The following is a 21795-nucleotide window of genomic DNA, read 5'->3' on the forward strand; positions in this document are numbered from 1 at the left end:
TGCGCGGTGTTCTTGCATGCAAGTCGTATTCCAAACAAAGGTCGTATACTAAGCAAAATTTTTCGTGCCCAAACAGGACGTATACCAAGTTGGACTTATTCCAAAGCAGACGTATACCGAGGTACCACTGTATGTGTATGTATGTATGTATATACACTGTGTGCACAATTATTAGGCAAGTTGTATTTTTGAGGATTAATTTTAATATGGAACAAACACAGTGCTATCAGTCAATCCAAAATGTTAATAAACCTGAAACTTGAATGTTTCACAACGGAAATGTGAGTGTGAACATCATCAGGGGAATACATATGTGCGCACAATTATTAGGCAACTATTAGTGTGCAGATTTATTATGCAACTAAAGGAAAAATGAAAATTTTCCCATCTCACTTGTTTATTTTCATCTGTTATAGTGAGAATAATAAACAAACACCTCAAAATTTACAAATAAACATCTCTGACATTTAAAAAAAAATCAATCAATCAATCAATGACCAATATAGCCACCCTTCTTTCCAATAACAGTCATAAGCCTTTCCATTCATGGAGTCTGTCAGTTTCTTGATCTGTTGACGATCAGCTTTTTGTGGAGCAGTGACTACAGCCTCCCAGACACTCTTCAGAGAGGTGTATTGTTTTTCTCCCCGTAAATCTAGCGTTTAAGAAGTGCCCACAAGTTCTCGATAGGGTTTAGGTCAGATGAGGAAGGGGGGCCATGTCATTATTCCTTCATCTTTAAGGCCTTTACTGGCTGGCCACGCGGTGTAGAACTTTGATGCAAGTGATGGAGCATTGGCCTGCATACAAATCATGGTCTTTTCCTGTATCACTGTTTGAAGAAAGTGTCTTCAAAAACTGGCAGTAGGTTTGGGAGTTGATTTTGAGTTCATCTTCAATGCAAAAGGTCCAACTAGCTCATCTTTAAAAATACCAGCTCATACCAGTACCCCACCTCCACGTTGGAGTGGAGCTCTGTGCCCATTACTGATCCACAGGTCCATCCATCTGGTCCATCAAGAGTCACTCTCATCTCATCGGTCCATAAAACCTTTGAAAAAAATCTGTCTTCAGATATTTCTTGGCCCAGTTTTGACGTTTCAACTTATGTTTCTTGTTCAGTGGTGGTTGGGTTTCAGCCCTCCTTACCTTGGCCATGTCTTTGAGCACTGAACACCTTGTACTTCTGGGCACTCCAGGTAGGTTGCAGCTCTGGAATATGAAAGTACTGGAGGATAATGGGTTCCTGGTAGCTTCACGTTTGATTCTTCTCAAATCTTTGGCAGCTAATTTGCGTCTTTTGTTCTCAACACGTTTCTTGCGACCCTGTTGACTATTTGCAACAAAATGTTTGATGGTTCTGTGATCACACACCAATATCTTAGCAATTCCAAAAGTGCTGCATCCCTCTGAGAGACTTTTTACAATTTTTGACTTTTCAGAGTCAGTTAAATCTCTTTTTTGGCCCATTTTGCCCGAGGAAAACTAGCTGCCTAATAATTCTGCACACCTTGATATAGGGTGTTGATCTCCTTAGGCCACACCCTCCCTCATTACACAAATACACATCACCTGACGTGCTTAAATCCAATAAGCATTCAAGTTAATACAGCTTGGAGTTGGAATATACGCATTAAAAATGATGATATGGTCAAAATACTCACTTGCCTAATAATTGTGCACACAGTGTATAATATATACACACACACACACACTAGGGGGCTCCATCCTCTGCTCACTTCGCTTGCCCACCCCCAGGTTTGGTTTACTGGATATACAGTTTAAATAAACTGTTATTTTCATGGGAATTGTTATGTATTATTTTCACTTTTAATTTAAAACTTTTGTAAAAACAATACTTGTCCTTTTTTTCCAGCCCTGTCGTGGTTAAATCTCTTTCTCACAGGACGTATAATGCAGTTCGTGTTGTGAAGGGGGGTTGGCTGAACGCACGCTAAGGAGATACCATCAGATAAGCTGCTGTCTTTCTGCTGCTGGCGAGCTGCGTGTTTTGTTCGTCACACTGTGCATCGATCATTTTAAAACCTATACACCAGCTGTCCTTTTGCCACTTTGCGTCTCTGCCACTCGCGTTGTGAAGGAGGAGTGGGCTGAACGCACGTTAAGGAGGAGCGGTTGGATCATCTGCTGGCTTGCTGCTGCTGGCGAGCTGCGTGTTCCGATTCATTGTTTTAAGAGCTGGGAGCACATGACGTGTGTCTGCCCAAAGCATTCCAACAACTGCTAGGTTAGATGTCCGTGAACTTGTTTTAAATGTTGTCTCACGTGACGTTAAAGTGCTTCTCGCAGTAACGTCAAATTGTCTTCCAAGAAGATCACGTCTCATCTCCCTCGTCTCCCTACCAAGATTTTTTTTTTTTTATAATAGAGAGAGATCTATTATAATAAAAATAAATCTTTGGTCGATACATGATCTTCTCGGAAGACACGTTGATGTCCCGCCAGAGACACTTTAACATCCCGTGAGACAAAATGACAGCTGCTGTACAGGCTTTTAAATGATCCACACGCAGCATGACAAGCAGAACATGCAGTTTGGCACCAGATAAACAGCAGCTGATCCGTCTGCATCTCCTTAGTGTGTGTTCAGCACCCACCTTCACAATATAAGCGGCAAAGACGCAAAGAGGCTGATGTGTAACTGCCCATTTGGGGGGTTGGGCAGGTGGTTGAGCAAAGCGAGCAGGGGGCTTTGCCCCCTAGTATATATATATATATATATATATATATATATATATATATATATATATATATATATATATATATATATAAAATCGAACATCTGTCTGTCCACCTTTCGCAAAAGAACTACTTAACGGAGTTAGATCTGATTTTTTTTCTATAATTTTCTTGAACATTCCGGCTGATTTTGCGACTTCTGTCATCATAGTAAGTATCATGGTTCACTTGCAGTTCCAATTTATTTGCGCAAATCCGAAAGAGACGCAGCGAGCTGAGGGGATGGGGGTGGGCGTTGCCCTCCTCACTCACACACCTGCCTCTGGCTGTAACCTTAACTCCGCTTAGCTAGCAGATTTAGATCGGGCTTTTTTCTAGATGTTGTTTGAACATTCCTGTTGATTTTGCGACTTCTCTCATCATACTAAGAATCATAGTTCGCTTGCAGGTGTGATATATTCGCACTATTATGAGACAGAGGCTGCAGGCCGAGGGGAGGTGGAAGCGTGACGTCAGGAGTGGGGAGCCGGGCAGGGCCCTTCTTGCTGTCCTGTTTCACTACTACACTGGCGAAGCTGCAGGGGACGGCTAGTGTAGTATAAGTTCGTCTCCTTGGCAATTCCAAGCTGGTCCTGTGTGAGTGTGGGTGGGCGCATGAGTGGCCCCTGTCCATGGCTGTTTCCTGCCTATGCTTTGATTCCTCTTGGATGAAGTCAATTTGAGAAAGCTGCCACAAGTCTTTTTAAACTGATGCAAGCTTCAGAGCGGGGAGCTGCCCTGTCTGTCATTTAACACAGCTTACAAACAGGCGTTTGGGTCTTTTTATTTATCATTGTGAGGATTCTTCTTTCCTCAGCAGTGGTGGTCCTCCTTGGCCCACCAGCTCTTTTTTGATTCCTGAGCCCACCAGTGTATTCTTTCTTCTTCATGATATTCCAGACAGTTGATTGAGGTCATCCTAAGGATTTACCGATGTCTCCAGTGGTTTGATTCTTGTTTTTCACCCTTATGATGGCTTCTTTGACTCTCACTGGCATAGCTCGTTTCCATGTTGAACAATGATAACTACAGACTCCAAAGGGTAGAAGCAGGCCGAGGTATCTGATGAAGCAATAGAACCCACCTGAGGAATCACAAACACCTGGGACACCAATTGTCTCACACATTATGGTGCCCTGAAATGAGGGGGACTTTGTAAAAAAAAAAAAAAGTGTTGTGTGACCGAAATGTGTGCAGATTCCCTGAAATGAAAGTCTGCAGTGTGCTCTTTACTCAAAATATCTGAATTGTTTGATTTGTAATTTTAAACGGGGAAGCAGAGGGGAAAATCAAGGAGAAATGTGTCTCTGTCCCAAATACCTCAGTATGTGCATCTCGGGAACTGCAGGTCTGATATTGTGGGCAGCAGCACAGGAGCGCCGCAGGGGACTGTACTTTTCTCCGGTCCTGTTCAGCCAACATACATCAGACTTCCAATACAACTCAGAGTCCTGCCACATGCAAAAGTTCACTAACGACACTGCTATCTTGGGCTGCATCAGGAGTGGGCAGGAGGAGGAGTATAAGAACCTAATCAAGGACTTTGTTAAATGGTGCGACTCAAACCACTTACACCTGAACACCAGCAAAACCAAGGAGCTGGTGGTGGATTTTAGGAGGCCCAGGCCCCTCATGGACCCCGTGATCATCAGAGGTGACTGTGCAGAGGGTGCAGACCTATAAATATCTGGGAGTGCAGCTGGATGATAAATTGGACTGGACTGCCAATACTGATGCTCTGTGTAAGAGAGGACAGAGCCGACTATACTTCCTTAGAAGGCTGGTGTCCTTCAATATCTGCAATAAGATGTTGCAGATGTTCTATCAGACAGTTGTGGCGAGTGCCCTCTTCTACGCAGTGGTATGCTGGGGAGGCAGCATAAAGAAGAGGGATGCCTCACGCCTGGACAAACTGGCGAGGTGTGCAGTCTCTATTGTAGGCATGGAGCTGGACAGTTTGACATCTGTGGCAGAGCAACGGGTGCTGAGCAGACTCCTGTCAATCATGGAGAGTCCACTGCATCCACTGAACAGGATCATCTCCAGACAGAGGAGTAGCTTCAGTGACAGACTGCTGTCACCGTCCTGCTCCACTGACAGACTGAGGAGATCGTTCCTCCTCCACACTATGCGACTATTTAGTTCCACCCGGTAAAACGTTAACGTTATACAAAGTTATTGTCTGTATACCTACATTGTTATCACTCTTTAATATTCTTTATCAGTATGCTGCTGCTGGAGTATGTGAATTTCCCCTTGGAATTAATAAAGTATCTATCTAATGAAAAAGTGTTTTTGGGAAAAGCTTCATTTCTTAATATTCAAATTTATTTTTATTAGACTTTCACAACATTTTCTTTCTGAAACTCCCCATCAAGCGATTAAATAAATTTGCCAATCTTTCAAACACTCTGCTTCCTCCATTACAAATCAACCAGCGGAGGACTGGAAATATCAAATCCGGTCGTCTGTAAAAGGAAATGGCATCTCCTCCCACCAAAACGAGGAGAACAAAGAAATGCAAGCAAGTTTTGAAATGCATGCGATTAGTTAAGTGAAAACAGTGCAAATTTAATATCTTTAGCATTGATATTTTTTACTAGGAACATGAACGCTAAAAACATAGCAGCAATATCAGCACAATACACAGCAGGAGCTGTCTATCTTTGGTGCCAACGAGTTAATATTTCAATTAGTCTTAAAAAAAAAAATTAAAATCAATCACTCAGATAGCAGTAATAATGTTGGACTGTTGCTTCCATCAGCTAGACTCTCAGCGTCCTCGTTCATTTTGGAGGGTCATTCAGTAGAAGCCTTCTTCGTTACACCTACTGGCATGCGACTCCATTGCTTATGTTTCTCTTTCTGCAACTTCCCCATGGAGCAACCAGACTATATACACATGTGTATACTTATAGTAGGGTTAGTATATAATGGTTTGTATCAATCAATTGGGGCTTACAAGATCATAAAAGGCCTGTACAGCTCACACACAGGCTAGTCACGTCACTTGGTCAGGCTTCTTTCCATTTTTGCTTAACTCCAGTGTTTGTAGCCCAGAGGATTAGAGAGGAGCTACACAGCATGGGACCTTATTCTTCTTGTGTTCCTTGCTTTCCTATATATTTTAGTTACAGACTTGTTTCCCTTCCATATAAAAGGTTGTGTTCAGTGACATTTATTGATATTTCCTGGTGTTTTTCCTCTACTTTCTGTCTCAGTGAGGTCCAGAAGACTTTCTTTTCATTCCTGGGCCCCTTTGTCCGGTGTCAATAGCACTCCTCCTGCCTTTGTGCAGGTTTATTTGCCCTCCTGACCTTCCATTATCGGTCTTGGACTTAATGGTGTTCAGCATACTTAGTTCTAGCTTTATACAAGAGATGATCTTGTCTTGAAGACTTGTGCACCTTGTTTATGAGGTCTTTGTCACTTTCAATCATCCCATGCTCAGTAAACCCCCTGCACACTCCTCTTTATTGTGCTCACTGCATATTTTTTTAATGTGTGCCATCATTCTTGTCAATGCAGCTTCCCTCTATAGAATTAATTTCTGTCCCATGTGAATTCGTTCATGACACTGAAGACTCCTCTTATCTTTGAATTGCCTGCCACATTCTAAACAGTTGAATGGCCTTTCTCCCGTGTGAATTATAATGTGTCTCTGCAGACCACTCCTGTAAGTGAATTGTTTGCCACATTCTGAACAGCAAAATGGCCCTTTGCCTGTGTGAATTTTACTGTGGCTCAGAAGATCACTCCTGAGAAGGAATTGTTTGCCACATTCTGAGCAGCAAAATGGCTTTGCTCCCATGTGAATTTTACTGTGCCTCTGAAGATCACCCATGAGAGAGAATTGTTTGCCACATTCTGAACAGCAATATTGCCTCCTACTCTTCAAATTCTCCCCCATGTGAACTCTACTATGGCCCTGAAAACCTTCCTTGCTGCAGAATTCTTTGCCACATTCCAAACAGCAGTACGGTTTCACTCCAGTGTGAATCCTTTTGTGACTTTGAGCAGTTCTCTTATCTTTGAATCGCCGGCCACATTCCAGACAGCTAAATGGCATCTCTCCGGTGTGAATCCTAGAGTGTCTCTGAAGATTCTGCATCTGTGTAAATTCTTTTCCACATTCTGAACAGCAGTATGGTTTGTCTCCGGTGTGAATTCTACCGTGGGCAGTAAGGTCACGATCACTCCAGAAGCGTTTGCCACACTCCAAACAACAATATTTCTTCTCTACAGTATGAAAACTTTTGTGGCTCTGTTGATTGCTTCTTTGCGCAAACGGTTTGCCAAATTCAAAAAAGGCATGAGATGCGCTTCCTATATGAATTTAAAAATTAAAAAAAAAAAAAGCTTAAATTTCAATTCACTTCTCTAAATTTTTCCACATTAGATAGAACCATTAAAAACCGTTTTACGACATGCAGAAATCAATTTGACGCTATCTGGGAAATGACCACACACTATCTGTTCTCTGTTGCTCTTCACACTCTACTTTTTATCCATCCCTATAACATTATTAACTATATCTATATCTATATATATATATATATATATATATATATATATATATATATATATAGGGGTCAGTTTGCTTCTTAAAGGCATGGAGGGAACACTACAATGTCCTTTAAAAATGTAACAGGAGAATGTCAGGGTAGAACAAGCATAACAGAAGCTGGGTGATGAAATGAGAGAAGGAATGGAAACACAGGAAGAATTCAACAACTGAAAGGATTAAAACAGGAAGTAACTGGTGTTCTGGAATAGCCAGAGTCCATAACCCAACAGAAATGGAAATGTTGGCATCTGATCTGAAGAGAGCTGGACATGCAAGAAATCTCAGCAATAGTTTGGAAAGAAAGAAAAGGCATATCAGCAGCTACAGGAAATAGTTGGTGGAGGTCACTGAAGCTAAAAGGAGGGTCAACAAGTTAGTAAAGATTTTGAGTGATGGGTTCAAGATGGACAAGCCCAATTGTTTGTGCTGTTAATAGTTTAAGACAGGTCTGTTTGTCTGTTATTGGGACTTAACAGAAGAAGAACACACCACATTGTTTGGAGGAATTAATGCCGAAATCTGAAGAATTCCAAAAAAATGTTGGCAAACATTCTTACACTCATACCCTTTGTATAACAAAAACCTGAGATTTTGTACTGGATTAAGGCATTTGAAACTACATTTCTATGCTTTTTTTAAAAAGCACCCATCTTTCAGGCCCATACCTTTAACTCTAAATCTTAGATGTATTCGTATTTAATATTCACCTGTGCCAGACTGATCTGTAGGTAGCTCATGACCTTCTTGAGTTCCAACGGATGCATTTTTCTTAATTCCTTCGGTGTCAAACTGCAGGGATTCAGTCATCACCTTGACAGATGAACACTGTCTGCTTTGTGCAGAGACTAGCACAGTCATTGGTTCATCTTGACATTCATAATGAATTTCTTCAACACTTTGATTACAGTGTGCCTCAATGCTGACAGACCGCTCTTCAGCCTCTTCTTTAATTTCCATGGACCCCAGCTCACAATCCTCTTCCTTAATGGCCAGACTTTCCTGTTTTGGGGGGAGAGACTCCCACTCACAGTCCTCCTCCTTAACATTCATGATCCTTACTTCTAGGATATCCGCCTTGGTAATCTCCTCTTTCACATCCATCTGGATAGTACAGTAAAATGGCAGCTTTTTCCTTTCTCTCTGCAGATAAAACAGGATTAAAAAGTCAATCATAACTGCATCATTCAGATAAAAAGGCATTTCAGTTTCATGATACAGCATTCAAAGGTTTATGGTTTACTTCATGTTGACAGAAACTCGGTTGCCCCTGAGATCAAAACTATCAGGTGTGAAATTTGGAAAGTGTGGAGTGAAGGTCCAACACGCTGAAAGAAGACCTTCTCCTGCAGTTATGGGCCAGACGTGTTCAACACTTGGATTCTCAGGGTCCTGGTTTTGAGGAGGAATGTTTATACAAGCAGAACCTGAGGATTGTATTAAGAAACAAGTGAATGTTGGAAAGAGGAAGACGAAAGAGGAACAGCACTTTGCTGAACCACACAAGATGCCAAGTGACCAAACTAATGGGTTTTCTAACTTCTCACCTGCTTAAATTTCTGATGATTATCCTCAAAACCTTGATTTCCGAGACCAAAAGACATTGCTTCTGGTTCCGAGGCCCAAAGACACCACTTCCCTTTACTGACCTTAAAATCCCACCACCTTCCCCACACTGATCAGTTCTGTTCTGGAATCAAGACTGTCCTCAATGTGCTTGTTATTTGCCTTTTGCAGGCAGGGTGCAAGTATGTGCGTGGCCACCCCACACCTTTTTTTCGTGTAGCGTGGCTCTCATTTCAGTGTTTAAAAGTCAGAGGGCTGTATGGCCGAAAGATTTCCTTAATTTAATCAAAAACACATTAAGTGAAACCTCTATGGCAACTTAGTGGATATCAAGTAAATCTGTCCCTTGTTTTCTTGAACAACTTATTTTGAGAGAGATAGATCAATAATGCATATACATAACGAAATTTTTTTGTTGGTAGGACTTGGCTTCAAGGCAAAATACTTAAATACACTTAAAATAACAAACAGAAGTATAAAAGACAGCAGCAATAAAACATCATCAAGTTCAGACTTTTCCTGAAGTAGTACGCCTGTAGAGACCAGTGATCTGTGAGTGCAGGTCTGCAGGGGAAGAATACGAGGGGAAAATGCGTGTGCATGTCTACAGGGGGGCAGGTTAGGAGTAGATGTAGATTTGTGTGTGTGTATGTATGTATGTATGTATGTATGTAGGTCAGCAGTGCAGATGGACTTCATAGCTCTGGGGGAAAAAAGCGGTCTTTCAGTCTGCTGGTACGTGTTTATGTTTCTGTACCGCTTTCCCAAAGGCAGTGGTACAAACAGTCCATTTCCCGGATGGGTGAGATCTGCGGCTATACATTTGGCCCCGTTCTGCACCGTTCCAGCATATACAGAGTCCAGGTCTAGAAGAGGACTTCCCATGATCCCCTGTGCTGTTCTCACCACCCGTGCCAAGTCCTTCCTGTCCTGTCCAGCTGCCGTACCACAATGTCATACTGTGACAAAGAATGCTTTCTAAAGCTGATCTGTAGAAGTTTTTGAGCAGCCGAGAGGTGAATCCAGCACATCTCATCTTCCTGAGGAAGAAGAGTCTTTGTTGGGCCTTCTTTACCAGGCGAGATGTGTTCAAAGACCAGGTCCGATCCGATGTGCATACTCAATAACTTGATATTGTCCACACACATTACAACCTTCTCATGTATGAATAAAGGAGCATGTTCTGTTCTTCTGGACCTCCCATAGTCCACAATTACCTCTTTGATCTTCTTAGTGTTCAAGATAGTTGTTGGTGGAGCACCATAGTGCTAGGTGTTGTATCTCCTCTCTGTAGCGAATCTCATCATTGTCTGATACGAGACCCACCACAGTCATATCATCCGCAAACTTCACAACCATATTTGTGGCATGAATGGCAAAGCAATCATGCATAAATAACGTGAAGAGTGCTGGGCTGAGCACACAACCCTGTGGTGTGCCTGTGTTCAGAACCAGTGTGGCTGATGTACGATCTCCAATTCTAACCACCTGAGGCCTGTTGGTGAGAAAGTCTCTGATCCAGAGACACAATGATGTGGACAGATCCAGATTATGAAGCTTTTCTACCAGCTTCTCTGGGATTATAGTGTTAAATGCTGAACTAAAATCAACGAATAGCATCCTAACAAGTGTTAGGGCACTGCAGACGAGTCAGGGCTGTGTGAAGTGCTATTGAGACAGCATCCTCTGTCAATCGGTTTCTCCTGTAGGCGAACTGATGGTTGTCAAATCCAGCAGGGATTGCCTCCTTGATGTACTTTACACTGTGTGCACAATTATTAGGCAAGTGAGTGTTTTGACCATATCATCATTTTTATGCGTATATTCCAACTCCAAGCTGTATTAACTTGAATGCTTATTGGATTTAAGCACGTCAGGTGATGTGTATTTGTGTAATGAGGGAGGGTGTGGCCTAAGGAGATCAACACCCTATATCAAGGTGTGCAGAATTATTAGGCAGCTAGTTTTCCTCAGGCAAAATGGGCCAAAAAAGAGATTTAACTGACTCTGAAAAGTCAAAAATTGTAAAAGTCTTTCAGAGGGATGCAGCACTTTTGGAATTGCTAAGATATTGGTGTGTGATCACAGAACCATCAAACATTTTGTTGCAAATAGTCAACAGGGTCGCAAGAAACGTGTTGAGAACAAAAGACGCAAATTAGCTGCCAAAGATTTGAGAAGAATCAAACGTGAAGCTACCAGGAACCCATTATCCTCCAGTACTTTCATATTCCAGAGCTGCAACCTACCTGGAGTGCCCAGAAGTACAAGGTGTTCAGTGCTCAAAGACATGGCCAAGGTAAGGAGGGCTGAAACCCAACCACCACTGAACAAGAAACATAAGTTGAAACGTCAAAACTGGGCCAAGAAATATCTGAAGACAGATTTTTTCAAAGGTTTTATGGACCGATGAGATGAGAGTGACTCTTGATGGACCAGATGGATGGACCTGTGGATCAGTAATGGGCACAGAGCTCCACTCCAACGTGGAGGTGGGGTACTGGTATGAGCTGGTATTTTTAAAGATGAGCTAGTTGGACCTTTTGCATTGAAGATGAACTCAAAATCAACTCCCAAACCTACTGCCAGTTTTTCAAGACACTTTCTTCAAACAGTGATACAGGAAAAGACCATGATTTTATGCAGGCCAATGCTCCATCACTTGCATCGAAGTTCTCACTGCGTGGCCAGCCAGTAAAGGCCTTAAAGATGAAGGAATAATGACATGGCCCCTTCCTCATCTGACCTAAACCCTATCGAGAACTTGTGGGCACTTCTTAAACGCTAGATTTACGGGGGAGAAAAACAATACACCTTTCTGAAGAGTGTCTGGGAGGCTGTAGTCACTGCTCCACAAAAAGCTGATCGTCAACAGATCAAGAAACTGACAGACTCCATAAATGGAAAGGCTTATGACTGTTATTGGAAAGAAGGGTGGCTATATTGGTCATTGATTGATTGATTGATTTTTTTTTAAATGTCAGAGATGTTTATTTGTAAATTGAGGTGTTTGTTTATTATTCTCACTATAACAGATGAAAAACAAGTGAGATGGGAAAATTTTCATTTTTCCTTTAGTTGCATAATAAATCTGCACACTAATAGTTGCCTAATAATTGTGCGCACATATGTATTCCCCTGATGATGTTCACACTCACATTTCCGTTGTGAAACATTCAGGTTTCAGGTTTATTAACATTTTGGATTGACTGATAGCACTGTGTTTGTTCCATATTAAAATTAATCCTCAAAAATACAACTTGCCTAATAATTCTGCACTCCCTGTAGGAGGATTTTCTCAAAGCACTTCATTATTGCTGGGGTCAGAGTCACAGGACGGCAATCGTTAAGACAGGTGACTGCTGTTTTTTTTAGGCACTGGCACAATAGTGGAGGATTTGAGGCAGACAGGGACCATTGCAAGTTGTAGAGACTGTCCGGTCCTGCAGCTCCGTTGGTGTTGAATCTCCTCAGGGTGGACCTCACTTGGTGTAATTGCAGGACTAGAGGCTGATGCTACTCCTCCTGCCAAGGGAGATGTATGGTCTCCCTACTGCTAGATGCATCAAAGCATGCAAAGAAACTGTTCAAGGTGTCAGGGAGACAAGGGTCATTGCTGACCTGCTGATCGCTGCGCTTATAATCCGTTATGGTCTTTAAGCCTCTCCACATGTTCCGTGGGACGATGATCTCAAAATACTCCTTGAAACGCTGTTCGTATCTGTATTTTGACAGGTTTATTCCTTTTTTTTTTAGTTCTTTTTGGGCTTTGCTATATGCCAGCCTGTCGTCTCACCTATAGGCAGCATCCCGGGCTTTAAGCAGTGGCTCCACCATACTGTCCTGCCATGGTTTCTGATTTCTTAACATGGACTAATTGATCAATTAGTGAAACTGATAATTGATTCATGTATTGTCATTTGAAGCGAGTTTGAGTGAGAGGAAGTTTGCCCAGAGGGGACTGGGCGGTCTCGTGGTCTGGAATCCCTGCAGATTTTAATTTTTTTCTCCAGCCGTTTGGAGTTTTTTTGTTTTTTCTGTCCACCCTGGCCATTGGACCTTACTTATTCTATGTTCAATAATGTTGACTTATTTTTATTTTTTATTGTGTCTTCTATTTTTCTATTCTTCATTTTGTAAAGCACTTTGAGTTACATTTTTTGTATGAAAATGTGCTATATAAATAAATGTTGTTGTGAGTGAGCAAAATGTCATGTCATTTGGACAATAGGAAGTGGGTTAAATATCGATGACAAGGTTTGTACCAGACAACAAAACAGGTGAAATTAAAAGAAGTGGTGGTAATAATAATAAAAAAAACTGGAAAGCCAGATTTATTATTTCTAATGGGACAAATAATTAAAAGGTGCTCACATTGCTAAGCAAATCTTTATTAGTAATCTGGTTGTCTAAATGGATTATGAGCCAATTTATATTTTTATTTATGCATTTCATGGGCAGTAGAGGTACAGTAAGGATTTGTTTTGATGAATTTCATAATTCCTGGTAAATGATGCCAAAGAAAACTAGCAGTTAACTACTTAGATGAGGTAAATGAAAGTTAATTTGATTTAGCACTTTATAACCAAGTATTTTATTTATAAAAAGTGTACACAAATACAACCATAGGACAATAAAAGGACTGGGTTAACTGCTTGAAGGTAGCTTCATTTTGCAAACAGAATGGCAGTGTTACAAAGTCAACAATCATAATAAAAGACCCCCTTTCTCCTCCTCCCCTTCTACTTTATGATTTGTAGCACTTCGACGCCTTTCCAACAACATGAAGTTGGCTAGAAGGTCACACCACACCTCAATCACAAAGAATTCCAGAAGACCCGAGACAGAAAGATGCAACTAATTCACCTAAACGTCACAGCCAGCCGGCCATGTTTGCTTAGGGAAACAGTAATAATGACAATAATGTTAATAACAAAACTACATTTGACATTTGAAATAAAGAAAAGCCATTAAAACAAAGGCACTCCTCCATGTACTCAACACATGGCCATTTCATCTTTAACATGGAGTGCATGAGAACATTGTAGAGGTCTCTGTACAGAATTGTGGGTATCTAAAAATAAATATTTTTAGGTACTAGTATGTTGGTACACATGCTTTTGTCACAATTTACATTCTATAACAGAGCACGGAAATAATGAGACGAGAGCAGGCCATTCAGTCCAGCAAGCTCAACTGTTCTGTTCACTTTGATTATTCAAAATAAAATCAACTCAAGATTTAAAGGCCCCTCAAACTCTGCTCTCTATCACACTACAGGGTCCCATCTTCCATGTGCCTGTGGTTCCTTGCATGAAGAAAACCGAACACAAGTTTTTAAAAGGGACAAGTGGGAACTACCGTGTCAATTACTTGAATAATATTTAAACACTTTGGGAAGATCAACTCAGAATCTCCGCTTGCTTAAACTCGCACCTCTTAAAATTCAGCTCTCTCATATATTACCTACATGCACAGTTGATCACGGCAGATTAAAAATAAAATATACAGTTTAAAAACTTGTAGGAAACATTCAATGGTAATGGTTATCTACTGTGCTGCCTTGCAAAAGAAACACTGTGTGGTTAAAATGGTACACAGCATCTTTAACACTAGAATTACCAGAGTCTACGAAAAAACTCGTAGATCCGTCCCACCTTAAATCGCTTCTTAAAACCGTTCTCACCTCTCCGCCAGCCTCCTTTGTCCTGTAAATGTGCCGATAAAAACAAACTGCAAGCAGCCGGCTATTCCATCCCCCCACCGATTTAGAACGTGCACGAACTTCTCCGAGCTCATGCCTCGATTATCTGGGAACGAAGTGGAGTTTTAGAGTGGAAATAATAGATCGTTATTTGGAACACACGCATTTCATGTGTGTTCCGTTTCTACGGTAATCTATGTAAACACAATGTTAAAACAGAAACTTTTTCATATTTTAGTAATAAACGTTACAAAATGTAGGCATAAACTATAAAATGTGTGAATAAATAATAATCAAATAAACACTTTCACAAAAGGCTCAAGAACTTAATGTGGCGTACTGGTAAGATTTCGTCACTTAGAGCGCAGCAGACTTGCTGTATTTTAAGAGATACGAGTTCAATTCCCCACTGGGGAGAAAATTTATATTTAACCTTTGCCGTTCTGCCTGCCTGAACTCCCTGTCTGTCTATATAGTAATAACAGTAATTTTATTATTATATAGGAGCTTCCCTGTCTGCCTATCATATAGTACCTTTCCTTCCTATCTATATATCTATCCCCTTAGCTGTTTTTTATTTATCTAATATACAGTGCCTTCCCAGTTTATTTATATACTCAGCAAAAAAAGAAACGTCCCTTTTTCGGGACTGTGTATTTCAACAATAATGCTTTAAAAATCCAAATAACTTTACAGATCTTCATTGTAAAGGGTTTAAACAATGTTTTCCATGCATGTTCAATTAACCACAATCAATTAATTAACGTGCACCTGTGGAATGGTCGTTAAGACCTTAACAGCTTACAGAAAGTAGGCATTTAAGGTCACAGTCCTAAAAACGCAGGACACTAAAGAGACTTGTCTACCGACTGTGAAAAACGCCCAAAGAAAGATGCCCAGGGTCCCTGCTCATCTGCGTGAACGTGCATTAGACATGCTGCAGGGAGGCATGAGGACTGCTGATGTGGCTAGGGCAATAAATTGCCATGTCCGCACTGTGAGACGCCTAAGACAGTGCTACAGGGAGACAGGAAGGACAGCTGATCATCCTCGCGGTGGAAGACCACGTGTAACAACACCTGCACAGGATTGGTACATCTGAATATTACACCTGCGTGACAGGTACAGGATGGCCACAACAACTGCCCGAGTCACACCAGGAACACACAATCCCTCCATCAGTGCTCAGACTGTCTGCAATAGGCTGAGAGAGGCTGGACTGAGGGCTTGTAGGCCTGTTGTAAGGCAGGTCCTTACCAGACATCACCAGCAACAACGCCGCCTATGGGCACAAACCCACCTTCGCTGGACCAGACAGGAGTGGCAAAAAGTGCTCTTCACTGATGAGTCACGGTTTTGTCTCACCAGGGGTGATGGACGGATTTGTGTTTATCATCGAAGGAATGGGCGTTACACCGAGGCCTGTACCCTGGAGCGGGATCGATTTGGATTGATGGCTAGGGCCATTCCCCCCAGAAATGTCCAGGAACTTGCAGGTGCCTTGGAAGAGTGGGGTAACATCTCACAGCAAGAACTGACAAATCTGGTCCAGTCCATGAGGAGGAGATGCACTGCAGTACTTCAAGCAGCTGGTGGCCACACCAGATACTGACTGGTACTTTTGATTTTGAGCCTCCCTTCATTCAGGGACACATTGTGAAACATTTTTAGTTTATGTCTTATGGTGTTGACTCTTTTAGTGTTCATACAAATATTTACACATTAAGTTTACTGAAAGTAAAAACAGTTGAAAGTCAGAGGACGTTTCTTTTTTTGCTGAGTATATATCTAGTGCCTTCTCCGTCTGTCTGATTGCATATAGCGCTGAACTTACTGCTCTGTCCTCTGCATGTCCTGGAGTACAAAAGAAACAGCACCATACAGCAACATGTGCGAACTGGCAAGATCGAGGAAAAAAAACATGCGGCCACTGATTACAAACCGCAAGATGAATGAAAGAGACAATATATGTAAAAACATCATCGCACTAATGCAATATTATTTGAAAATGAACAGCGTCAGATCGGGTTTGAATATGATCCGACGCTGTTCGTTTTCAAATAATATTGCATTTACTATGTGTGGAAACTGCTGCACTGAATAAGCCGACTCCTTCTGTAACAGCGTCAGCGTGTATTCAAACCCAATCTGACGCTGTTTGTTTTCAAATAATATTGCATGTACTGTACTATTTTAGAATAGAAACGTACATTTGATTTCAGTCAGTCTGTAAGAGCCAGTGTAAATGCATGATAATTGTAAAGGTTAGCTTTTTTTTTTTAAATTCAGTTCCATTCTCTCAGTCGCATTCACGATCCCCCCTCTCCCCATCTGACAATGCTGTTTTCACATAAAGATGCGTTATAACTCAAATGTGATTTATTTGGAGACGCGCTATACTCAAATGTTATTTATATAGGGAAGAAAGTACAATGTCAGGTGCTCATTCAGTGTAATAGGAACCATAGCACAGAGAGATGTGTACACTGCAACAAGTACACATGTCGTGAATGTAGGAAGGGTGTGTGGAAATTGTTAATATTTGAATGTGATGATTTTATATAGCACGGATCGGAAATCAGCAGCTCTTAGCATTGAACCGCACAACCTGTCGTATCAACCACCTACTGTAACTTGCTTTATTTTTTCTTCACTAATAGTCTTGAATGAAAAGTGTACCTGTCTTGTTATACTTGTACACCAACATATGTTCTTGTGTTTGAGCGACACGGGCAGAGCTTTAGCGCATCTTTATGTGAAAGTAGCCGTGTCAGATGGGGGGTTGTGTTGGTAGGGTAGGATCCTGAACACGACTGAGAATGAAAAGTGAATAATAAAAAAAAACCAAAACTAACCTTTACAAGTATCATAAATTACATCGGCTGTTACACACTGAAATCAAATGCATGTTTTTATTATAAAATAAGAGTAAGAGCGAGCCGTTTATTTCTCAAAATTGAATCGTGTAGGAATCGAACTCATGACCTTATAATTACCAGTCAGCACCGGACACCATTACGCTACCGTGGCTATTGTAGTAAGTATGTGTCAATGTGGCATGCTAAGGCGGCTTTTCTTCTGCAGTTATATTTTTGAATAAAAGCATACTTATTCTGTTATATTTGTACCTTTTGTGAAAGTATTTCTTTGATATTTGGACTTCAAGCTTCTTACATTATATAGTTTATGCCTATATTGTCATTTACTACTACAATATGAAAAACGTTTGTTCTAAAAATGAGTTTACACGGATTACTGTAGAAACGGAACACGTGAAATGCGTGTATTCCAAATAACGATCTATTATTTCCACTCTAAAACTCCACTTCACTCCCAAATAATCAATCAAGGCATGAGCTGGGAGAAGTTTGTGCACGTTCTAAGTCGGTGGGGGGATGGAATAGCCGGCTACTTGCAGTTTTCTTTATCAGCCCATTTAGATTACAAGAGACGCTGGCGGAGAGGCGAGAATGGTTTTAAGAAGCGATTTAAAGTGGGACGGATCTACGAGTTTTGTAGGCTCTGGTAATTCTAGTGTTAATAAGCCGATCCGTCGGTGTTCGATTGAACTCTCATAGCTGATGTGTCGGCCCATTCCTTCCGCCAGAGGGCACTCGTTCCTACAGTGGAGCCTTTGCCATATAAACACACACACACACACACCGTCTTCCACATCGCTACTCCATCCTATCAATGGTAGGACGACGCTCATCTACACAGTTGAGCGCCTTTTTCATCTAAATAGCCTTCTGTTCTTAAAAATGAACACTAAAGATCTAAAACTTAGCTAAATCTACTAAATAAAAATAACTCTGTGCTCCTCTGTCTGTTCCCCTAGAAGGGACACTCATTTACAAGACTACAGCTTCTTGAAAAATGAACATTATAATTTAAAATTGTATCTAAATATTGTGTCAAATCTATTTAAACTGACTTTACATTCATAACAATAAAAGGAGCCAGAGTGGTTCTTTACAGAAATGCCATAGGGAAACCATTTTTGGTTTAAAGATCATCCACCCACACAAAAGGTTCCAGAAAGAATCCACAACAGGCTCCAAACATTAAATAACCCTGATTAGATGGTAACAGATACGCGACAAGGAGCACCGATTTTAGAATACAACAGCACAGGCCAAGTCCAAGTTATCTTGATCCGTTAGAGTTCTGCTAGGTAGCCCACCACACTAACGATTTTGTATCTTTTACTGCAAGCCGAAAACCATCTACTGTGGGGAGCCGGGGCACTCATTTTCATAACTGGAGTACAGCCATGGACTTGTGTGTCCCAAGTCTGCGGCTTGCAAAATAAATCACTGGATAAAGGAGATTGTCAAAAAACACGCCAATAATCTATGAAGTGGACTCTAAAAGGGTATTACTCCAGCTCTCCAGTACTGGTTTAGCAGGAAATATAGTGGGCACCGTAAAACAATTGAACAAGGGGCACGGTGCAACCCGGTAAAAAATACGTAGCCTAATAGATCTGAAAGCATAAACCGCATTGCAGACTTCAAGACATCGACTACGTGCGAGACGAAACAGCAGACAGGATCTTTGCACAGAGCATGCGTTAAATCAAAAGTGGCGCAGAATGAAGCGCGAACGTGAGGAGATCCGTGACAATGACACCGCAGCGCGCCTCCGCTGAATAAAAAGGATACCACGCAGATATCTCTGTAACAACCCCTGCTCTTGTGCTCCGCTACTTGTAAAGTTAGCCCATTTATCTGAGTAAATAAGAAGTTCCCCGTAACTATAATATTCTCCGCTAAACTTGATGAGATAAATCTGAAAGATATTTTCTTCTCTCCTTTAACGGTGCGGTCGCGCGTGCAAGTTATCGCCGCACCGGACTATGGCACGGAGCATGCGCAAAATCAAAAGGTAAAACAAAGCGCAGAGGTGAGCGAGCACGAAGATAATCAGGAACCATCTTAACGACTAAATACTGCGTTTTGCTGGGTTTATCTTTTCACCTTAATCATGGCTATTAACATATTTCCTCTTTTAGGATTATATCAACGAAATGAACGGCGACGAGTCGTAAGTGCAAAGGGAAACAAAGAATCGAGCTTTTAAACACCCCAAGACTAAATAAACCATGAAAAGGTTCCGCGTTCTGCTCAAGGACAATAAGCAGAATATGTGACGATGGTAACCCCGAGTACACACTCTCTATGTCCCTCTCTCTCATATTCAGATGCAGCTACATACCTTATCCTTGCGGGGGTTTGTTTCTCCGGCGTCTGTGCACAAACTGCACTCAAACAACCCAATGAGTGACCACGCCGACCTTTCGACACGACACTGCAGCCTGAATTGTTCTTATGGTTTTTCTTTTTTTTATTGGCGCCCGCTACGACGACGGCCACGAACCGCCCTCTGACGTCAGTCTGGCCACGCCCATCGTCAGCTTTGTGGGAGTTGGGAGGAATTCCAGTGTTTGAATAAATCTTTGCAGCCAATTATTGAGTAAAGAGGAACAAGACGGAGTTAGAGTTTTAAATCAAGATGGGAGTAACCTTTGCTAATGTTAGATAACATTTGCTTTATTACTAAGGACCGAACCGAACCTGAATGTGATAAAAATGTTAGTTGAGTAGCTATGCAAGTAACGTGGTAATACTAAGTGCGCTGAGATAAATTTATTAAATGTTCACCAACAAAAATGTCAGTTGGTGTAGCGTAATGCTACTGGGGTCTGTGGAATACTACATTCTGAATATTAAATCGATGCACTCAGTCAATTATTTATTATAGTTGTTATATATTATTGAACATTGTTGTTAAATACTATAGTTAAAGGTAGCAGACTGTTATCAAGTCTCAATGACCGTAAGTGATTATAATTGTCAGAAGATATGGCCTGTGAGTCATGTATCCCCTGCTGGATCATCAGAAACAAAGGCTGTACTGTGGTATGTTATATCCTAAAATATAGAGCTAAAATTGTTCACAATTTTAAAAATACTTCTGTATCAGTTTAATAATAAATGTGCTAATTCATCCCATCCACTACAGGGTGCACTCATTTCCACGGCTGAGCCTTTGCCATAGAAATGCATTATAACAATGGTAACAATTATGCCATTCCTATTTGAAGAGATTGTAGGTCACCTTCCATATCATCTTCTCCACTATGTCACTCCGTCCCATCCACAGGAATAGACACTCATCTGCACAGCGGAGTCTTGGTCATAGACACACTCTTCTCTTTAGATAGATACATCATTCTTCCTCTGTGTGCCCCTTTGTCCCTTCCACTGGAGGGGAAACTCATTTCCAAGACTGGAGTAGAGCCAAAGAAATGTGTGAAGCCCGTGTGCTTCTTTCAAAATGAACACTGAACAGCTGTAATTGAGTCAAATCTATTTAAACTAATTGTACACTCTGAAAAACAATGGGTGCCAGCGTGGTTCTTGAGAGCAATGCCATAGGGGGTCCATTTGTGGTTCTCAAAAGACCCATCCAAAGAAATGTTTCAGAAAGAGCCTTTATTATTTTTTTGTTTAGATCCTTAACACTAGAATCCCTCGTAATCCCGGCCCACTTTAAATCCCTTCGCACCTCTCCATCAGCGTCATTTGTGTTGTAAATGTGCCAATCAGCACAAGCAGCAAGCAGCCTGCAATCCCATCCTCCTGCCCACTAACGCAGAAAGGGTAGAAAGTTCTCTCAGCTCAAGTCTGTTTACCTGCGTGTCAGTTGCCGGGAGTTGTAGAGGGTGAATAATATATCGTTATTTAGAATACATGCATTTCATGTGTGTTCCGTGTCTACAAAGGTTTGGGCAAGTGCAGGAAGAAAAGAAATGCTGAACACATACCTAAAGCAGAAACTCTTTCCATGTTATACTAATGATGACATGAAATGTGTGAAGATTTTCGTCCAAATATCAAATAAACGTGCACTTCTATTCAAGAATATACAGGGAGTGCAGAATTATTAGGCAAGTTGTATTTTTGAGGATTAATTTTAATATGGAACAAACACAGTGCTATCAGTCAATCCAAAATGTTAATAAACCTGAAACCTGAATGTTTCACAACGGAAATGTGAGTGTGAACATCATCAGGGGAATACATATGTGCGCACAATTATTAGGCAACTATTAGTGCAGATTTATTATGCAACTAAAGGAAAAATGAAAATTTCCCCATCTCACTTGTTTATTTTCATCTGTTATAGTGAGAATAATAAACAAACACCTCAAAATTTA

The 21795-nt window shown here is 41.2% G+C and overlaps 1 protein-coding gene across 1 annotated transcript; it reads right to left on the reverse strand.

The window, feature by feature from the left end:
* Window positions 1-5059: 5059 nt before the first annotated feature.
* LOC120533466 (gastrula zinc finger protein XlCGF52.1-like) lies at window positions 5060-19887 on the reverse strand. Its single transcript, XM_039760381.1, has 3 exons — window positions 19791-19887; window positions 8014-8446; window positions 5060-7065 (listed from the first exon to the last, which is right to left on the reverse strand). The coding sequence occupies exons 2-3, from the start codon at window positions 8405-8407 to the stop codon at window positions 6275-6277; spliced, it is 1185 nt and encodes a 394-aa protein (XP_039616315.1). The 5' UTR covers window positions 8408-8446; window positions 19791-19887; the 3' UTR covers window positions 5060-6274.
* Window positions 19888-21795: the final 1908 nt, after the last annotated feature.

Source organism: Polypterus senegalus, chromosome 8 (genome assembly GCF_016835505.1).
Source record: "Polypterus senegalus isolate Bchr_013 chromosome 8, ASM1683550v1, whole genome shotgun sequence".
NCBI classification, from domain to species: domain Eukaryota; kingdom Metazoa; phylum Chordata; class Cladistia; order Polypteriformes; family Polypteridae; genus Polypterus; species Polypterus senegalus.

What these genes read in the sequence shown, in the direction of transcription:
- LOC120533466 (XM_039760381.1), bottom strand. Translation starts at nt 8,407, where the DNA reads ATGGATGTGAAAGAGGAGATTACCAAGGCGGATATCCTAGAAGTAAGG. An exon ending in TACAGATCAGTCTGGCACAG is followed by an intron (nt 7,066 to 8,013) that starts GTGAATATTAAA and finishes AAATTCATATAG; the next exon opens with GAAGCGCATCTCATGCCTTT.